We start from the raw sequence: 22,039 nt of genomic DNA on the forward strand, positions 1-22,039 counted from the left end.
ATCATAGAGTCTAGAGTTGGGCTTCTTGCACTGAGCATAATGATTCTGATGTTCATCCATGTTATTTGTGTCAGTGGTTTACTCCTTTTTAACTGTACAGATTGCTAAGGGAGTTAGATCTACCAATGCAGAAGATAAAAGGATCAAAGACTAAGCCCCAGATTATGTTGATAGTTTGAGGAGAGGAGGAAGCATCAGCAAAGGAAATGGAGAATATGTAACTGGTGAAGTGGGAAGAAAACCCACAGAGTGTAGATCCCAGAAGCCAAGTAAAGAGAACATACAGTGGAAGAGAGAGGGATCAACCTTTTGAAGTGCTGCTCATTGCTCAAGTGCATGATGACTAAGAACTGACCTTTGGATTTTGCAACATGAATGTTTTCGTAGAGTGGTAGAGGCAAAAGCCTGACTGCAGTCAGTTTAACAAAAAAATGGCAGGAGAGGAATTGGAGTCAATGAGTATGACTGATTGTGTTGAGTTTTGTTGCAAAGGAGAGCAAAGAGATGGAACAGTGACAAGGGTGAAGAGTCCATAGAAGACTTTTTAAAAGATAGATGAATAATAATAGCATGTTGTATACCAATAGAATTTTCCTATACAAAGTAAAATATTGATGGAGAAGACTTTCTGGATATTGTTTTTGAGAAGTAGAGAGAATGGGACCTAATGCTTAAGTGGAAGGTTTGGCTTTAGATAGGAGCTTGGCTAGCTGACCTGTGGCCACAAGCAGAAAGTTTGTGAGAACAGATGCTGGTAGATGGATAGATATGATGGTAGGAGACTGTCAAGGGTTTTCTTCTAGTAACTTCAATATTCTCAGTGAAGTAGGAAGCAAGCATTATTCTCTCACTAGGTATTTTAAGACATGTTCCTAGAGTGATTCAGTCTCCCTCACGTGTGTCAATTCCTGCTGATACATCCTTGTTCACACCTGGAATACCTGTATCCTTTTTCTCTGCTTATTCAAACCCTACTCAGGTTTCAGAGTCCAACTTAGATTCCACTTTCCCAGGTGGACCTTTCCTCATCACCACTGCCTGAAACCATCTTTTACTCTTTGCACTCTTTTAGACATTGGAGTTTAGATACATAATTTGGCACATGTGTTTAACCCCTGGCTGGCAATTATCTTTCTGTGTATACATTTTTTATCTCTCCTTCTAGATTATAAACACTTTATGGGTTGGATTGATCTCCAACTTACTGTATTGCGTTCAACATTCTCTTCAACATTGTTGAGCCCATAATCGAGACTCAGGAAGTTTGTGTTGATTGATTGCAAACACCCTGGAAGCTGCAAAAAGGCTCATCTTCACAGGTGAAAGAGGAGACCTTCTTTCCATCCTTGGCTGTCTCCTCCACCAGAGAGCCCATAGACTGGCTTTGGAGTACTCCAGGTGAATCTCCAACTCTTCCTGGAACTCAGAAATCTCTCCGGGAGAACGGTTAGCAGAAGTAGGAAGTGAACAAATAGAGAAAAGAAACAGTTCAGAGAAAATTCTTTACAGTGAGAATTGTTTGAAGACTGAGTTATGTTTCTATTTTTAACAGTACCCATTCATTTGATAAATATATAATTATCTTCCATGTTTGGGCACTTCTGTGTGTGGGCATCATGCTAGTAATGGGGATAAAGTGGTGAGAAGATAGAGGGAGTCCCTGCCCCCCGACACTGGCAGTTTAGTGTCTGAGCATAATTTGAGTAGTGTGATCTCAGTCCTTCAGTGTGGTGCTTGTTATCACCCTCTAAATAATTTTGGTCCATTTATAATTAGTTAGAGTCACTTCTGTATTTTGTTGATTGATGAATATCATGTTGTTGGTGTTTAGTCACTAAGTCATGTCTGACTCTCTTGTGACCCCATAGACCATAACCTGCCCAGCTGCTCTGTCCATGGGATTTTTCCAGGTAAGAATACTGAAGTGGGTTGCCATTTCATCCTTCAGGGGATCTTCCTCACCCAGGGACTGAACCCACAATTCCTGCATTGGCAGGTGGATTCTTTACCACTGAGCCACCTGGGAAGCCCTGATTGATGAATACCACAAGCGCAAAAAATTCATACAGGTACTCTTAGACCATGGGATTAATTGTGGTCATCCACGCTAGTAGGACATGTCCTCATTTACTCTTAGACCATGGGATTAATTGTGGTCATCCACGCTAGTAGGACATGGCCTCATTTACTCTTAGACCATGGGATTAATTGTGGTCATCCACGCTAGTAGGACATGTCCTCATTTACTCTTAGACCATGGGATTAATTGTGGTCATCCACGCTAGTAGGACATGTCCTGCATATAATGCACTAGTGCCTCTTTTTTTCCTAACATTTTTAGAGCTGCACTGTCCAAGAGAAATTTAATGTAAGCCACAGATGTGATTTAAAATTTTCTAGTGGCCACATTAAAAGTCAGTTAATGTTAAGAACATAGTCAAAATATCATTTCAACATGAAATCAGCATTAAAAATTATTAAGATTCTGTATTCTTTTGTTGCAGTTAGTCTTTGCAATCCAGTGTTGTATTAAGTCTTTGAAATCCTTATGGCACATCTCATTTTAGAGTAGGCACACCTGAAGTGTTCAATAACTGCCATCATGGATGACACAGCTTAGCATCTTCAGCCTAAATTTCTCTCTGGTCTCAGACACAGATATAACTTCGGAGGAGTTGCCTGATACTAGGACTTCAGAACACAGCTAGGCTTCCAAGGGAGCAGTGACTGCCAAGTGTTAGAACTTAGATCCCATTTTGTAGTGTAAGTTTCAGTGTAAGAAAAACTGTCCTGGATTTTGCAGAACACCAATGAGTGGTATTATTTTTTTGGAAAGTAGATCAAAGCAAGTGTCAATCTAGAACTGAGAGCTGAATTTTGGGATAAATGTCAGATCATGTTAGGTGCCACAGAGAATTTTAAAATATTTAGAAGGCCTAAGTTTATACACCAACTTATCTGCAGAAGAATTAATATATTTTTTATGCTTTATAACTTCAAAGTAAATTTCCACTTATCCCACTTCTATACCTGCTGCCCAAAGGGAAATTAAAGCACAAGATGGCTCCTCTGAACTCCAGTTTCTAAACAGCTGATGGAAACTAGTCATTCTGAGCACCCCTTTCAGCACCTTCTGTGAGGCCGGGTTCCTGTCTCCACACAAGGTGTCCTGGGATTGCAGGGGCTCCAGCCTCACCCCTGACTTTCATAAGAGGCCTGCACTTTTCTAAATTAGGCCCAGCCAGTCCTATTTGTGAACAGAAAGGCTCCGGTCGAGAGGGAGAGGTTCGTCCTGCTAAGGAATGTGCTGGGGACGGGGAGAGACTTACTGAGATCACTGGTATTTATATAGATGTTTTCTCACTTGCTAGCTCAGTTGGGCCAGATCAACAGAGGCTTCTGGGACTCGACCAAGATTTTAACAGAGGGACTAAGAAGAGTTTTAAGTTGGAGATCATTGTGAACACCAAGGCAGTGTGTATATTGGGACCTCTGAGTTCAGAGTCTAAATAAAGCATGCCCAGGACACTTCATATCTTTCCCCATATTTTAAGATTAATTTTATTTTTTTTTAGGGCAGTTTTAGGTTCACAGCAAAACTGAACAGAAGGCACAGAGAATTCTCATATGTCCCCTGCCCCTCTCCCAACACACAACCTCCCCCACATCAAAATCCAAAATTTTAATCTATCATTTTATCATTTAGCCTAATTTTAATCTTTCTTTCTTGAGTTTCTAAATTCAGGGTTCACCAGAAATCTCCTTATGATTCATACATTTTACTACCTTTGGGGAAACTAATATTTATTGAACACCTATTATATGAAGTATTTTTATTTACATCTTTTCATTTAATTTTCACTGTATCCCTGAAAGTTGGTGATTATAAGAACCTGAAGAAACTACAGCTTAGGTTAAATAATTTGCTTAGAATATAGAGGATGAACTCTGTGGAACTATGTGAAATCATAGAAAAAAAAAAAAGGTTGAATATCTGCACTTTCGTATAATTCAACCTAGTGCAATGTGACAGAGTAAGTATTTGAACCCAGGCCGATTTAGTTCGAAAGTCTGTACTCTTCGCCAAACCACTGCACTAAGTATAGGATTCTTTATTTTCCCTTGGCAGCTCAGTAGTTTTGGGTTTATATTCCTCCTCCCTAAAAGATTAGAACTGGGTAACTGGGAAGGGCAACTCAAGGTACGACACATCTTGAGTTAAGTCTAGGGACATTTCTTTGGAGGCTGAAGCTAGGAGTTATAGGATGGATTTGCATTGATTTATGTGTCTGCTACTATTTATATCTGCCACCTGTGTGTGTTACCATACATCTATTTGATTCTGGGTCTCTCTTGTTTATCACAGTCTACTATAATTGTCTGTTTGATTGCCCCATAGGCTGTAAATTCCCTGAGGACTGATTGTGTCTGCCTTGCTCTTTTTAGTACTTATTAGAGTGCCTTACATATACAAAGGAGAAGCTCAGTAAATTTTTGATTTAAAAAAAGTGAATAAACAAATGTTACCATCTCACAAATTAGCTACCTGTCTCTGTCCAAGCAGCACCCTTTCTGTCTCCCTTTCTCACATGTATGCACACACGCACATATACACACGTGCACTCTGGCTGAGTCCAAATAACCTGGCCACTTAGAAGTAAGCCTCAGTGCTTACTCACAGGTGGATGTCTGTGTTTGTCTCATCAAGGTAAATTGGGCTGGGAGGGATTGGTATCATTTTCGGGCCTCTACAATGGACTGATGTGGGTTGGGCTTGAAAGAGTGACCTGAAAGGGTTCTGCCATCTGGATGTAGGTCCTTGTATTTTGTATTGTATAAATTGAAACTTTCCACTTGTTTTTTTTCCATTTCTTTGGGGAACTGGACACTAAAGCGGTCTCTGGCAGGAGAGTGCCTGGCCTTGTAGTCTTCTGATTACTGAGTCCGGGGACACAGCACCCTACTGTCTTTCCCTGGCGGTGAGCTCTTCTTGTCGTATGCTGGGACAGCCTACGTGTCTAATGTGGGGCTTAACTGCACTCGTGAATGGCAGTGAACCTGGAATCTGTACAAAGGCAGGAATTGCATCTCTGAATAAAGTCTTTCCTCCATCTGAGGGTCTGAGAACTTCCATGATTTGCATTTGAACACCTTCTGGCTAAACATCTCACATCAACAGAGAAGATGAGCAATGCAAGTGGTATTATCATTCTTATGGGCAAGAGGGAGATTCAAATTAATTGATTGGATAAAAATATAAAGCTCTGGAGGTGGCTAGTCTAAGGTCACACAGTTAATGAAAGAGCCACATATTTAGACCTTCTAGGGTTCTATTTTTGTTTTAAAATTAGGTGAGTGAAAAGAAATCTCATCTACAAAACAACTCACTTGGAAGCTACTAAAATGTTGTTTCTAGGGATTGTGTAGGGACCAACCCTTTGTCCCTTGTTGGAGACAGATTGAAGAACCCCTTATGAAAATATTCAGTACTTCATCCTGTGTTATAGAGCTAATGCTTTGCCCCAGGGGTATCAGAGAAGTCTGGAAAAGAAATACACTGGGAACAAAAAATATTTCTGAACCACATTTTTCCTAGAAGGGATATCATTCTAAAAAGAGAAGAAATCATTTTAAAATAAAACCCATCCACCAGAGTCACTTTTCCATTTGGGTTAATAATCAAATTATAAGAGGATCTGCTGTCAAGAGTTTGAGACTCTTCCTCCTATTAAACTACTATAATTTTTGAATTCCTATTTTTTTTTTGGAATTCCTATAGTTCACAGAATTGATTTAGAGTAAGATCTGGCCATATTTACTTTTGTTCCAAATAAAGGCTCTTCTATGGAAGGCCTGCTTCTCCCTGGCTTGTTTCCTACTGATGTAATACTCATTTCCTTCATTCATTGACCCTAATTCACTTCTTAGCACACCGAAAAGCACTTTGTTTCTTGCAAGTGTTAATCTCTGATACATAGCTTACTTGCTGATGTTGTCAATGAATGTATACTGGTATGCTGTCAAACTTTCTTTTTCATTTTTTGAATTCTTGCTCTTCCCCTGACTAAGCAAACTATGAAATATAAGATAAGACATAATCTCTTCCCCCAAAGTGCTTGAGGATTAGTTGATACACACAACACACACAACACACACTCACACACTCACACACACACACCAATCTGAGGATAAACACTGTAACGAACATGTAAGTTAGCAATTTAAGACAGATGATAAAGGGTTTATTCCATAAACATATACTGAGAGCTACTGAGGGCTTCCCAGGTGGAACTAGTAGTAAAGAACCCACCTGCCAATGCAGGAGACAAAAGAGATGTGGGTTTGAGCCCTGGGTTGGGAAGATTCCCTGGAGGAAGGCTGGGCAACCAAGAACACCCTCCAGTATTCTTGCCTAGAGAATCCCATGGATAGAGGAGCCTGACAGGCTGCAGTCCATGGGGCTGGACAGAGTCAGACACGACTGAGGTGACTTAGCATGCACGCTGGCATGCACTGAGGGCAAAGTACTTCTCCAGATATTAAAATCTAGACAGGGAGCCAGACATTTTATATACCTAATCAAAGCAGAGTGAGGTGAGTGCTGTGCTAGAGATAGGTGTCAGATGACAGAGTCCTGGTTTACTCAGAACAGTCCTGATTTTGCTGGTTGTTCTGGTATATTTGTGACAGCACCTCTTTTCACTTTCAGAAGAGTCTTAGTATGGATACAAAATTATAGTTGTTTTAGTGACAAAGTTCAGTGAGAGTGAAGAGAAATGAGTTGTTAAGTTCTGACTTGGGGATTGGGCAGTTTCCTGGAGGGGGTGGGGTGGGGATGTTTAAACAGAGCAATTGCGCATGCACAAGCATGCATGTAATTAAGAACAGTTTTAGAAAGAAGACAGAAGACATCACAGGCTAAGAGCAGCTCAGACAAAGCCTTGGTGGTGTCCAAGGGCACTTGTATGATTGATTCCTCAATCAGCAGACGCCCTTTTTTTAGAGTTGAAGAAGGTGGCCCCACCGAAGGTCAGCAGAGTCTTGGAAACTCTTGCCATAAACTATTATCACTCAGAACTCTGGTTTTCAGGAGATAGCCACTGGGTAATGACCGATGACATCACTGTGTCAGACCAGAAGGGTCTGTTCCAGCTGGGTGAGGTGAGTGGGGGAGGGGGAGGGAAAAGGAGAGAGTGTGAGGCAGGATGAGAGTTGAAGGAGACTGGAAAGAGGGTAGGCGGCAAGTGAGAGAACTGTGCTTTTATTAGTTTGGTCTGCCCAGTTGAAGAAATTGCAGGTTCTTCTCTGAAGAACCTTGCTTCTCATTTATTTCTGCAGATCTTTTCTCCCCGTGACCAAGTTGTATTCTGAGTCCCCCAGGTTTAAGAGGCAGGTGTATTTTCTTTATCCCTCAGTACTGGGAAATAGACTCAGCACCACTGTTTTATGTAAGTCCGTGGCTGAAAGGGGCTGCTACAGGTATAGGGAGCCAGGTGTTCTTTGCTATCTGTGACCATAATTTAGAGAATTCCAGAGGTAAAAGTAATAAAGAATATGGACATCTACATTTTCATGATGAAAATACGCTTCCTGATTTTTCATTAGGAAAATTTTCAAAAGCAGATAATGATAAAATGAACAGCGCTCCCATGTACCTATCCTGAGTATGGGGACCCATGTACCTGTCACCAACTTCAACAGTTACCAGCATCCTGTTGACTCTGTCCTCTTGGTTCCTCACAGCAACTGTCAGACATCACAGAACTGCATCTGGAAAGATGTCAGAATGTACATCTAACCAATAAGGGCTTTGTTTTAACCATAACATAATTTATTTTTTTAATGTAATAATTGTCTTTATTTTTAAATTTTGCATTGGAGTATAGTTGATTTACAATGTTTTAGTGTCACATATACAGCAGAGATTTCGTTATACATATACATATATCTGTTCTATTTCAGATTATTTTCCCATATAGGTCATTACAGAGTATTGAGTAGAGTTCTCTGTGCTATACAGTCGGTGCTTGTTTATTATTTATAGAAGTGTGGAAATGTTAATCCCAACCTACTAATTTATCCCTGCCTCCACCTTTCTTTCCCTTTTGGTAATCATAAGTTTGTGTTTTAGGTCTGTGAGTCTATTTCTGTTTTGTAAATAAGTTCATTTATATCATTTTTTAGATTCCACAAAAAAGTGATAATGTATGATATTTCTCTTTGTCTGACTTAATTTTGCTTAATATGAAAATCTCTAGGCCCATCCTTGTTGCTGTAAATGACATTATTTCATTCTGTTTAATGGCTGAGTAATAGTCCATTGTGTATAGATATTGCATCTTCTTTATCCATTCTTCTGTCAGTGGACATTCAGGCTGTTTCCATGTCTTGGCTATTGTAAATAGTGCTGCAATGAACATTGACATCTGCTCACTACACGACAGGCCAATAGATTGGAGACAAGATGTTGAGGCAAGGAATATGAGTGACCAAGAAGATGGCAAATCAATGTCTCAAAATAACCATCTTGTCAGGGTCTGTATGCCAGATTCTTTCATAGAACAGAGATGGAGAGGAGTTGAGGAAGTAAAGTAAGAAGACCGTTTTCTTGCAAATCTCTCCTAGAATGGCCAACCTTATGGTGGGAATATGTTAATCTCTTTGTTGCAACCATTCACAGGTGAAAATGTCAGTTGTCCAGCTGTGTACTCTTGTTTGACTCTCTGCAACCCCATGGAATACTCTGTTCAAAGAATACTGGAGTGGGTAGCCATTATCTTCTCTAGGGATCTTTCCAACCCAGGGACTGAACTCAGGTCTTCTGAACTTCTTTACCATCTGAGCCGCCAGGGAAGCCTATTCACAGGTGAAGTGAAGTCGCTCAGTCGTGTCTGACTCTTTGCGATCCCACGGACAGTAGCCTACCAGGCTCTGCTGTCCATGGGATTTTCCAGGCAAGAATACTGGAGTGGACTGCCATTTCCTTCTCCAGGGGATCTTCCCAACCCAGGGATCGAACCCCCTCTCCTGTATTACAGACAGGCGCTTTACCCTCTGAGCCACCAGAATTAGATTATCTCCCTGTGAGCTGAACAAAGGCACTCTAGTTTAACAGTCAGTCAGAGGGGCAGAGTTCCCTGAGGCAAGCAATTATGTACAGTTATAATAACAAAAGCAATGACAAGCAAAGGTTAAAGTCAAAGAAACAAATCCAACGTGGAGTCAGAATTGGCTCTTCCCTGCAACAGCTCTTTTGTTATTGCTGTTTAGTCGCTAAGTTGTGCCTGACTCTTTGCAAACCCATGAACTGTAGCCTATGATGCCCCTCTGTCCATGGGATTTTCCAGGCAAGAATACTGGAGTGGGTTGCCATTTCCTTCTCCAGGGGATCTTCCTGACCCAGGGATCAAACTCAAGTCTCCTGCATTGGCTGGAGGATTCTTTACCACTGAACCACTAGGGAAGCCCACAGGAACTCTGTGTTTCATTTTTAAAGGAAACTCCCTAGTGTTCTCCATAGTGGCTGGACCAATTTAAGATCATTTTCTAATACCATCTAATCTTTGGTCCATGCTCACCTTTCTCTCTAAACTGCCCATTTTAAGGTCTGGAAATCTTAATTAGTGCTTCTGAGTCTTGGAGAAGACTAGGCACAGGACTAGAATGCTTCTCCCTTTTATGGGAGAGGATGAAAGGTAGAAGAGGAGGCTGGAATTCTAAGCTGTGTTTGGTAATTCCACTAGTGACTTGAGTTGAGCTGGGGCAAGTTATTTTTCCATTTCATGTCTCAGTTTTAGCAACCTGTTATCTTCAGTGAGTTAATAATATACCTCTTAGGGAATATTCACAGTTTAAAACAGAGGTCTTTTAAAGACTTCAGATAAAAAGTGTTTTAAATACTTACACAAAAAAAAGTGTACAAAACACTGTTTATTTGAAGCCTTCAAAGTCCTTCTCTGTTTTAAACTTTAAATATTCTCTAAGAGATGCATGCTTCCCTGGTGGCTCAGTAGTAGAGAATTCACCTGCCAGTGCAGGAGACATGGGTTTGATCCCTGCTTTGAAAGTATTCCCTGGAGGAAGAAATGGCAACCCAGTCCAGTATTCTTGCCTGGAAAATCCCATGGACAAAGGAGCCCTGAGGGCTACGGTTCATAGGGTAGCGAAGAGTCAGACATAACTGAGCACACCACAGCACACTCAGACAGCATTATCCAATCTCCTTTTTCTCCAACAAACATATTATCATCCTTCTGCCTGTGTGCATGTGTTCCTGTTGCTTGGTTGGATGGTTGGCTGGTTAGCTCACTCATCCAGCGTACTTACTACACACACAGCTGCAAAGCACTGAAGGCGTCACTTAGTCACAGCCTCCAGCTGTTTGAATCAGGCACTGTGCTGGGTACTTGGGTTATCTCATTTACCCCTCACTAGACCCCTCAAGGTAATGTTTATAATCCCATTTTATTGATGACGAAATTAGGTTCTAAGAGGTCAAGTAACTTACACAAAAAAGGTCACCAGTTGGTAAGTGGCAGAAAGGGATTTCTGCCTCCTGAGGTCTCCTGTCCTAAAACCCATGTTCCAGCATCACAGAGCTGAAAGGCATTAAGATGACATGCTTGTCATCACATCTGGCTGGTTCCACCACACCATCGTTTTTCTCTATCCCAAGGGAATCTGTCATTCAGAAGTGTAAAAGGGCAGGTAGAAAGACAAAGCATTATATGGTGTGTCAATATTGAAATATAAAAAGAATGATAATTGTGAAAAATTAGAGGCAAAAGAAATGATTTTTAAGGGGGAGGTGAAGTAAGGCCTCACGGGACATGGCATTGAATGATGAAGCTGAAGGGAGAATAGTGACGTGTTAGTTGGAAAGCATAGGACGTGTGGGAGAACACCAGCTGGGCTAGTGGAGTGTGATGGCAGATAAAGCCGGATAGGTAAGTTGAGGTCCAGTTTTGAGTAGATTCCATTCTCAAGCTGAGTTGTGTAAAATTTAATTGCTATTCAATTAAAAACCTTGAAAAGATTTCTGAGTAAAGGCAGTAAACTAATTAGAGATGTACTTTAGGGAAATTTAAATGGTGGAGATGAAATCATTTACCTCAGATTCGGACTTGAACCTACGTGACCAGTACTCAAACCCAGCCAAAACTCAGGACCTAATGAAGCTCCCAGGTGGCGCTAGTGGTAAAGAACCCGCCTGCCAAAGCACGAGACACGAGATGCAGGTTTGATTCCTGAGTCAGGAAGATCCCCTGGAGAAGGGCATGGAAAACCACTCCAGTATTCATGCCTGGAGAATCCCATGGACAGAGGAGCCTGGCGGGCTACAGTACATGGGGTTGCAAGAGTCGGACATGACTGAAAGGACTTAGCATGGAAATGAAGCTCAGGTTCTTGATGTCTCATCACAGAAAGAATTCAGTGAGAGACAAAGTATAGGTAAGAAGTGGATTTATTCAGATTCAGAGAGAAGCACACTCCACATACAGAGTGTGGGCCATTGCAGAGGCCAAGTGTGGCTACAAAATATGACGTGGTTAGTTTTTATAGGCTGGGTAATTTCATATGCTAATGAGTGGGACATCCTGAAACGCAAAGTCAAGTAGGCCTTAGGAAGCATCACTACGAACAAAGCTAGAGGAGGTGATGGAATTCCAGTTGAGCTATTTCAAATACTAAAAGATGATGCTGTTAAAGTGCTGCACTCAATATCAGCAAATTTGGAAAACTCAACAGTGGCCACAGGACTGGAAATGTCAGTTTTCATTCCAATTCCAAAGAAGGGCAATGCCAAAGAATGTCCACAATTGCACTCATCTCACATGCTAGTAAAGTACTGCTGAAAATTCTCCAAGCCAGGCTTCAACCATATGTGAACTGTGAACTTCCAGATGTTTAAGCTGGATTTAGAAAAGCCAGAGGAACCAGAGATCAAATTGCCAACATCCATTGAAAAAGCAAGAGAATTCCAGAAAAACATCTACTTCTGCTTTATTGATTGCGCCAAAGCCTTTGACTGTGTGGATCACAACAAACTGTGGAAAATTCTGAAAGAGATGGGAATACCAGACCACCTGACCTGCCTTCTGAGAAATCTGTATGCAGGTCAGGAAGCAACAGTTAGAACCGGACATGGAACAACAGCCTGGTTCCAAATTGGGAAAAGAGTGCATTAAGGCTGTATATTGTCACCCTGCTTTATTTAACTTTTATGCAGAGTGAGTGAAGTGAAGCCGCTCAATCGTGTCCGACTCTTTGCGACCCCATGGACTGTAGCCTACCAGGCTCCTCTGTCCATGGGATTTTCCAGGCAATAGTACTGGAGTGAATTGCCATTTCCTTCTCCAGGGGACCTTCCCAACCCAGGGATCGAACCCAGGTCTCCTGCATTGTAGACAGATGCTTTACTGTCTGAGCCACCATCATGCAGAATGCCAAGCTGGATGAAGCACAAGCTGGAATCAAGATTGCCAGGAGAAATATCAATAACCTCAGATATGCCGATGACATTACCATTATGGCAGAAAGTGAAGAGCCACTAAAGGGCCTCTTGATGAAAGTGAAAGAGGAGAGTGAAAAAATTGGCTTAAAATTCAACATTCAGAAAACTAAGATCATGGCATCCAGTCCCATCACTTCATGGCAAATAGATGGGGAAACAATGGAATCAGTGAGAGACTTTATTTTCTTGGGCTCCAAAATGACTGCAGATGATGACTGAAGCCATGAAATTAAAGGACGCTTGCTGCTTGGAATCAAAGCTATGACCAACCTAGACAGCATATTAAAAAGCAGAGATGTTACCTTGCCAGCTAAAGGTCCATCTAGTCAAAGCTATGGTTTTTCCAGTAGTCATGTATGGATGTGAGAGTTGGACCATAAAGAAAACTGAGCGTCCAAGAATTGATGCTTTTGAACTGTGGTGTTGAAGAAGACTCTTGAGAGTCCCTTGGAATGCAAGGCGATCCAGCCAGTCAGTCCTAAAGGAAATCAGTCCTGAATATTCATTGGAAGGACTGATGCTGAAGCTGAAACACCAATACTTTGGCCACTTGATGCAAAGAACTGACTCATTTGAAAAGACCCTGATGCTGGGAAAGATTGAAGGCAGGAGAAGGGGACGACAAAGGGTGAGATGGTTGGATGGCATACCAACTCAGTGGACATAAGTTTGAGCAAGCTCTGGGAGTTGGTGATGGACAGGGAAGCCTGGCGTGCTGATGTCCATGGGGTAGCAAAGAGTCAGATACGACTGAGCAACTGAACTGAACTGAACTGAATGAGTGGGAGGATTATTCCAACTATTTTGGGGAAAGGGTGGAAATTTCCAGGAATTGGGCCACTGCCCACTCCTTGGTCTTTTGACAGTGCCTTGGGACTGTCATGGTGCCTCTGGGTGTGTCATTTAGCTTGCTAATTGAGGATCAAGGTCTAGTTAAAGTCGACATGTCTGTCATCTTGAACCCATTTGATTCTTGTGATTTATGTTGTGTCCTTGGGCTGTGTCATTCTGTGAAAAGTTGTGCCCTGTCCCTTTCCCTCCTGTTACAGAGAGACTGAGGTTGGAGAGATCAGTTTTGAGACTATTCATTCTTATCCCAGGGATAAGGAAGGGGTACCTCATAGGGTGGTAACTGTGGGGGCTGGAGAGGAGGGCCAGGATTGGAAAGAGATTTTGAAATACCCAGTGCCAACCTCCACTAGAAATGCTTGAAGGCAAGGTATAGTTTTGCTCTTTAGTTCAGATACAATAATGATGTTCTAAGAGCATGTATGATATACAATATATAATCATTGTTACCATTTAATTATAACCACTGTAACTTCCTGGGGGTTTTGAAAATATTTTATAGCAATTTAATTGAAATAAAATTCACATACCACATCAATTCACTCATTTAAAGTGTATAATTAATGTATACATCAGTGTTTCTAGAATATCCAGTGTTGTGCAAATATCAAGGCAGTAAATTTTAGAACATTTTTATCACTCCACAAGGAAACCCCCTCCCCATTAAACATCACTCCCCAATTCCCCCAGCCTGAGTCAATCACCAATGGACTTTATTTTTCTGGATTTGTCTACTCTGGACATTTCATATAAATGGAATCATACAATGTGTGGCTTTGTGACTGCTTTTGCTTGGCATAATGTATTCAAGGATCAGCCATGTTGTAGCATATAGCATTCCTTTTTATGGCCAAACAGCATTCCATTGTATGGATATACCACATTTTGTTTATTTATTAAATCATGGATAAAATTTTTTCAATTATTCTAGAATGTTGCTATGTAAAATATTTGTGCTTGAAATAAGTGACCTATTGAATGGATTGTATAGCAATTTCTATCTTAATACCATATTTACTCATCTACAGTGACTTTCTTTATCCAGACATTAAACCTTCTTTGGGTTAGGCTATATCCTGTACTTCCTCATCAGTCATTGCCTTTAGCATTTTAAATCCATACCTTGGAACTTTGCTTTTCTCAGCTGGACTACAAGCATATACCAAGTGTAAGAAATATATGTTACACATCTTCATGATTCCCCACATGACCTGTTTCCCCACTGAGTGTTGTTAACAATGGAAGAGAGGGGGGCCTGCAAGAGTCAAAGCAGACTATTTTAACACTCTCAGGCTGTGACCACACTTTTTCAATTTAAACTTCTCCCTCCCCCACTCCTAAAAGTGTCTTGTGGAATATTGGTGGGACAGTGTGCAAACTATTGACTTAGAAAACATAACAGGCAATCTTCTAATCTAATGATGAAATGATTAGTACATTTTTACATTAAGTACATTTTTTTAGGGCTTCCCTGGTGGCTCAGTGGTAAAGAATCTGCCTGCCAATGCAGGAGACATGGGTTCAATCCTGGATCTGGGAAGATCCCACATGCTGTGGAACAACTGAGCCTGTATGCCATGGCTACTGAGCCAGTGCTCTAGAACCAAGGAGCCTCAACTATTGAGCCCCTGTGTGCACCTGCTAAAGCCCAAATTTCCTAGGACTCTGCAACGAGAGGCCACTGCAAGGAAAAGCCCACACACTGTAACTAGAGAGCAGCCCCTGCTCTCTGCAACTAGAGAAAAGCCCCTGCAGCAATGAAGAACGAGCACAGCCAAAAATAAGTAAATAAAAAAATTTTTAAGTTCTCTTTTTTAAAGAACTGATCAGGTAAAACCATTTCTCTTTGGATATGTTTAAATTTTTATTTTATGTTGGAGTGTAGTTGATTTACAGTATTGTGTTATTTTCAGGTGTATAGCAAAGTGATTCAGTTTTCCATATATATGTATATCCTTTTACAAATTGTTTTCCTATATAGATTACTACAGAGTATCGAGTAGAGTTCCCTGTGCTAATCAGTAGGTCATTGTTGATTATCTAATTTTGTATATAGTGGTGTGTATCTGTTAATCCCAAACTTCTAATTTATCCCTCCCCCAATCTTTCCCCTTTGGTAACCAAAATTTATTTTCTAAATCTGTGAGTCTGTTTCAGTTCAGTTCAGTGGCTCAGTCGTGTCTGACTCTGTGACTCCATGGACTGCACCACGCCAAGCCTCCCTGTCCATTACCAACTCCCGGAGTTTATTCAAACTCAAGTCCATTGAGTCAGTGATGCCATCCAACCATCTCATCCTCTGTCATCCCCTTCTCCTCCTGCCTTCATTCTTTCCCAGCATCAGGGTCTTTTCAAATGAGTCAGCCAAAGTATTGGAGTTTCAGCTTCAGCATCAGTCCTTCCAATGCATATTCAAGACTGATTTCCTTTAGGATGGACTGGTTTGATCTCCTTGCTGTCCAAGGGACTCTCAAGAGTCTTCTCCAACACCAGAGTTCAAAAGCATCATTTCTTTGGCACTCAGTTTTCTTTATAGTCCAGCTCTCACATCCATACATGACTACTGGAAAAACCATAGCTTTGAGTAGTCGGACCTTTAATGGCAAAGTAATGTCTCTGCTTTTTAATATGCTGTTTAGGTTGGTCATTCCTGGAGAAGGGAAAGGCTATCCTACTCCTGTATTCTGGCCTGGAGAATTCCATGGGGTCGCAAAGAGTCAGACATGACTGAGTGCTTTTCACTTTCACTTTTCACTAGCTTGGTCATAGCTTTTCTTCCAAGCAGTAAGCGTCTTTTAATTTCATGACTACAGTCACCATCTGCAGTGATTTTGGAGCCCAAGAAAATAAAGTCTGTCACTGTTTCCATTGTCTTCCCATCTTTTTGCCATGAAGTGATGGGACTGGATACCAAGATCTTAGTTTTCTGAACGTTGATTTTGTTTGTTCTTCTTTCTCTAGTTGTTGTAGGTAGAATATTGTTTATTTGTGGAACATAGTGTGAAAACTATTGCTAATTAATATGCTGCTGCTGCTGCTGCTGCTGCTGCTAAGTCGCTTCAGTAGTGTCCAACTCTATGCAACCCCGTAAATGGCAGCCCACCAGGCTCCTCTGTCCCTGGGATTCTCCAGGCAAGAATACTGGAGTGGGTTGCCATTTCCTTCTCCAATGCATGCATACATGCTAAGTCGCTTCAGTCATGTCCGACTCTGTGCCACCCCATAGATGGCAGCCCACCAGGCTCCTCTGTCCCTGGGATTCTCCAGGCAAGAATACTGGAGTGGGTTGCCATTTCCTTCTCCACCTAATTAATATAGTGAGTAATAATGAATCTATTCTGATGCTGAAAGGATTGATACATTTTGCATTAAAATTCTTTTTTTTAAACTGGTCAGGCAAAAAATTTTCTCTTGATTTTTAAGAAAGGTGGTTTGTTTGTTTTTTAGGGATTCACTGTGTCACAGCTTCTACTGGAGAAGAATTTTTTAAACCTCTATTTTTAAAAGGAATAGCCACATTGTAGATTATATGAGTAGTGGATCAATTTATAGAGTTAAAATTGTAGACTTGGAAAAAAATTTCTGTTCTTTAATTTTATATCTATATGGGCTTCCCTGGTGGCTCAGAGGTTAAAGCATCTGCCTGCAATGTGGGAGACCCGGGTTCGATCCCTGGATCGGGAAGATCCCCTGGAGAAGGAAATGGCAACCCGCTCCAGTATTCTTGCCTGGAGAATCCCATGGGCGGAGGAGCCTGGTAGGCTACAGTCCATGGGGTTGCAAAGAGCTTGACACAACTGAGCGACTTCATTTCACTTTTTCACTTTTCATGGGATGATGAATGTTTACTAAGCTCATTTCATTATTTATGTAAGTCATTATGCTCTACCCTTTAAACTTACACAGTGGTGTATGTCAAATATATCTCAATAGAACTGGAAGGGGAGGGGGAAAAAAGGTATGGTATGTCAAATAAAACGATAATCTTTTTTAAAAAAAATTCTTGGAAAGGAGTCAGGTAATTGGTTACTCTCTCTTTTTTTTTTTTTTTTTAACCTAATTGTATATTGAACTTTGTAGTAAGCACCAATAATGGAAATCAGTTCAGGAGAATTTTGTGTTTAATATGGATTGGTGTTAAGATTCCAGTCAAGTGATGTTTCCTGAAACAAAACAAGCTACCAACAAAGAGAAAATCTAACTAAACACAGTTAATCTGTAAACACTGTTAGCCCAGTACTCTAGTTCTAGATACTAATTCTCCAGGCCAGAATACCGGAGTGGGTTTCCTTTCCCTTCTCCAGGGGATCTTTCTGACCCAGGGATTGAACCCAGGTCTCCAGCATTATAGGCAGATTCTTTACCAGCGGAACCACAAGGGAAGCCCCATACTCCTCTGGGGACATGTAGAAAGAGAGGGAGTCTCTCCTCCCCAGCCACTCTTTCTTGAGTACATACATTTGCATAGGTATCTTGACAAAAAGCTGACAAAATTTGGTGATAAGATAAGCAAATACAGTTAAATTCAGATTCTCTTCAGCTGTATATAGAATTTAACAGTTTACATTTGAATATTTACTAATGGAGAATGGAGAAATGTGATTAACTATGCAGGAATTTTTCTGAAGAGAATGGTTACAGAGGGTTAAAATTTAATGTTGTAAATTGGAATGTACTTACATTTCCATGTGTTAGATTTTGAAATTACCATGAAATTACCTTGATCCACCAGAATAATTGATTGTTATCCACCAGAATAAAAGATTTACAATCTAATCTTGTAAGACGAGACTGTTTTAGCAGTTCTGTATGAGGCTCATAAACTTTATTGTCTGTTTGCTTGGATAGATAAAATGATAAAACCTAGAGAAGTAACTGTATTTATTTTTTTCCCCCTCCTTTTCATTCCTCTTTTCTACTTACTTAGAAGAAGAATGTTTAGATTGAATATCTGTTTGTGTGCAGGTGCCCAGGATATTCCACCTTTGGTGTCATTATTTTCTTTCCTTTGTATGGCATATTATTAATTTAGTATGTGATTATGGCTGAGAACTTCAGCTATCCCAGTCAGGAAGGGAAAACTATTGTTTTTGTAAGTAATAATAGCAAATTTAAAAAAATTACTTAGTTATTTACAATATTGTGTTAGTTTCAGATGTATAGCAAAGTGATTCAGATATGTGTGTGTATAGTGGTATGTATTTGTTAATCCCTTACTCTAATCCCTACTTCCCACCTCCACTTTGGTAATCATAAGTTTGTTTTCTATGTCTGTGAGTCTGTTTCTGTTTTGTAAATAAGTTCATTTGTGTCATATTTTATACTCCACATATGTGTGTGTTAGTCGCTCAAGTTGTGTCCGACTCTTTGTGACCCCATGGACTGGAGCCCACCCGGCTCTTGTCCATGGGATTCTCCACGCAAGGATACTGGAGTGGGTTGCCATTTCCTTCTCCACATATAAGTGGTATCGTATAATATTTGTCTTTCTCTGTCTAACCAGGTGTCTGTGGCAGTTAATGATAATTAATGCCTGTTTGCTTTTCAGAACATCGAGTTGAAGGTTGAAGTAGAGAGCCTGAAACGAGAACTCCAGGACAAGAGACAGCATCCGGATAAAACATGGTGAGTTGCAGTCTGAACTAGTTGAACTCTTGGTTCTTTCCAGAGTCTGGCTCATTTAGCTGTAACCAAATTCTTTAACCTTAATTCTGGCATTTGAGTGCTGTATCCAATTCAGGAGTTGAAACAAGGGGCCTTCTTTTCCGGGCTCTCTGCAAGTCTGAGTGACATTGAAGTAGATTGTAATGTCATCAAACCTAAGCCTATAAACTACCTAGTCAGTAATCTACAAAGAGCATCCAGGGTTGACACAGAATTCGGGGGAAATGGGTACTGTCATATACTGCTGGTGAGAATGCAAATTGTGGTAACATTTTTGGAATGTAGTACTACTTATGAAAGTAAAAAATTAATACTTTATTTGATCAAATAATTCCTAAAAGGAATCTATTCATTATAAATAAAAGTATGAGCATAAAAGGATAAATAAATAAGGATATTAACCACATCATTTTTTCATAATGGCAAAAAAAAATGAAAACAACTATCCATCAATAGGACAATGGTTGAAAACATTTCAAGGTGGGAAGTCCCTGATACACTAAGTAAGGGGTGAAGTGCTGAGTGATACTTAGAATATAAGCCCCTTTGGGTAAAGAAAAACACCCTATGTGTACATGTGCTTGGTTGAGTATGCATAGAAAAAACTGCAGGGTTACATACCAAACACTTTAACATTGCTGTCTTCAAGAGAGAGAGACTGGAATTTGTGATAGGGAGAAGACTTGATTATTTTTATATACCAATATTATTAGCATGGTTACTTTTATAATTAAAAACCCCTTAGTTTTAAATGACAAATGTTACTGAAATTTTTACTAAAAATTTTCAGATTATGTCCTAGAATCAGTATATATTCAATCTGATCTGGCATTCCTTCTATCTCTACAGTATTTCTTGATACTTAATTAATAGAGTGATAGTCCAGTAATATTAGAATACTCAAACTAGACTCAGCTGTACACAGTATGCTGATATTACTCAATTACTTACTAAGGCATTAAATGAGCTTATAGATTTTAGGAAAATGTGAAATACCAATTGAGTTATAAATTTTGAGATTTGTATAGTGTATTTTTAATTATCATTTCAGCCTTTTATTAGGTGGCACTATCCTATTTTTAGAAATGAGAAAGCTAAGGTACAGAGTGTTAAAGTCTTTGCAGATGAGTGGCAGAACCCACAACGTCTGGCATCAAGTTCAAGGCACTTCTGCCTTCACAACAGCTGTAGCCTATTAAATCAGGCATTCCTGGCTAACTGAGTTACTCAGAAAATGTGTAACTTCAATCTTACGATATTGTACTTTGCTGTTGTCTATTACATTTATCAAGGAATATGGAGTCAAAGTAAAAGTTGATTATTCCTGAGGTCTGCCTATTTAGGGGGGTTCTTAGGTTATTCTCTTGACTGGTATCACTTGTACAACAAAGACCCTTCTATTCCCAAAAGGCTGTATAATGACATGAACTCAAGATAAATATAGTTTCCAGGACAGTGCTGAGTAGTGTCCACTTCGACCAAGGAATTCTATAATCTTTAAGGAAGCTCCATTTAGTCGCCATGGACACAACCTCTTGGGCCTAATATTAAAATACTCCTGGGCTTGGACAGAGCACCTTTGATTTATCATGAGCCTGTGAAGGTTCAGTATTGTTCTCTCTACCCTGAAAACAAGAAGATGGTCAGTGGTTCTCAACAAATGGCTTAAAACAGGAATAAAATCAAACCGGAATTAAGATCATTCAGCACCTGATACTGCCTTCACTAATCCTCAGACATCTAAGGGCAGCTGTTGTCAGCTATAAATAAGCTGGTGACACCTTACCCGCTTCGTGCTAGTGCCTGGACATTCATTCCTGAGGACATCAGAGAAGCAAAGCTGGCCCAGAACCCTGATCTTCCATAGATTAAATGTCCACTTTCTGCATGGGACCATGGGGAAACTGGATAGAACTCTGGGTAGGTAGCCCAGACTCAGGACAGTCTACAGGTTACTGGCTAGAAAGGACAAGAGCCTTTCTATGGCTGTCCAAATGGATATTCTGTTCCAGCAACCTAAATGGAAGGAACACTCTAAATTCAAATAGCAAGAAATCAAGGAATGAGCAAAGGACTCTGGGAGAGCAGTCCAAATGGAAAAGTCCAGGGACAGGTGGCAGTGAACATGGATGCTGAGTTCTAAGCCATTTGATGACTGCCTGCCTTTCAACTGAAAGCTTTTCCTCTTAAAGCTGTAGCAGTAGTGAAGCTTCTTGGGTGTCAAGTATTATATTCTGATTGACAAGCAATACAAATTAGAGTTCCTAAAAGATTATCTGAAAAGTTGGAATGAGCAGTTCCACGAATAATTGCTGTTCCACAAATAATTTCTTCTCACCAGTGTGATTCAGAATTACTGAAACAGCCTGAGTGGGTCCACTTGCTAAGTTATATAGCTGGCTGTGACTGGCTGATGTTCTGTGGTTTTAGCGCTGATGCAGAGAATATCAACAGCCATAATGAAGCTGAGCTCCGGCGCCAGTTTGAGGAGAGACAGCAGGAGACGGAGCATGTTTACGAGCTCCTGGAGAATAAGATCCAGCTTCTGCAAGAGGTGAGTATCCCCAGCTACGGGTCCCCTTTTACCTCTTTCCTGACTGCTCTGCCTCCTGGCCTTCACCTTTTCCCTCTCTACTTTCCTTCCTAAGGTCCTTAAGTGTCCCTGTGTTTCAGGGCTCCTAACCTAGGTGGGGGCTCTGCAGCTGCTTGGTTTTCATTCTTTTTTGTGCCTCCTTGCAGGAGTCCAGACTAGCAAAAAATGAAGCCGCACGGATGGCGGCTCTGGTGGAAGCAGAGAAAGAGTGTAACCTGGAGCTCTCAGAGAAACTGAAGGGAGTCACCAAGGAGAGGGAAGATGTACCAGGAGACCGGGTCAAATCTGACCAGTACACTGAGACCCTGGCCCAGAGGGACAAGTAGGTACCTTTGGTACTGTATTTGCTACTTGTCTTTCGTCTGTTTTCAAGCCTGTGAGAGTATATGGCAGCTACACTGTTGCCTTTTAAGGACTTA

General features: G+C 40.7%; 1 protein-coding gene and 1 long non-coding RNA gene across 15 annotated transcripts in view; both read left to right on the forward strand.

Annotated features, from left to right (window-relative positions):
• PDE4DIP (phosphodiesterase 4D interacting protein) overlaps positions 1-22,039 on the forward strand; it is a 204,247-nt gene that overhangs the window by 72,618 nt on the left and 109,590 nt on the right. For all 14 annotated transcript variants that reach the window (XR_015160855.1, XR_015160856.1, XR_015160858.1 and 11 more), the window contains 3 exons: positions 18,912-18,988; positions 21,458-21,581; positions 21,767-21,942. Coding sequence is in view for 9 of the 14 variants with exons in the window: in XM_086392183.1 (XP_086248309.1) it covers positions 18,912-18,988; positions 21,458-21,581; positions 21,767-21,942 (377 nt within the window). In the remaining 5 variants the exon portion in view is untranslated. The remainder of the gene's footprint in view (positions 1-18,911; positions 18,989-21,457; positions 21,582-21,766; positions 21,943-22,039) is intronic.
• LOC147376209 (uncharacterized) lies at positions 1,267-3,505 on the forward strand. The gene is made up of 3 exons (XR_015160860.1): positions 1,267-1,398; positions 1,869-1,910; positions 3,372-3,505. It is a non-coding gene; the product is annotated as an uncharacterized LOC147376209 (long non-coding RNA).

Source organism: Bos grunniens, chromosome 3 (assembly GCF_055505025.1).
Source record: "Bos grunniens cultivar Pamir isolate PY7600 chromosome 3, Bosgru_T2T1.0, whole genome shotgun sequence".
Classification (NCBI taxonomy): domain Eukaryota; kingdom Metazoa; phylum Chordata; class Mammalia; order Artiodactyla; family Bovidae; genus Bos; species Bos grunniens.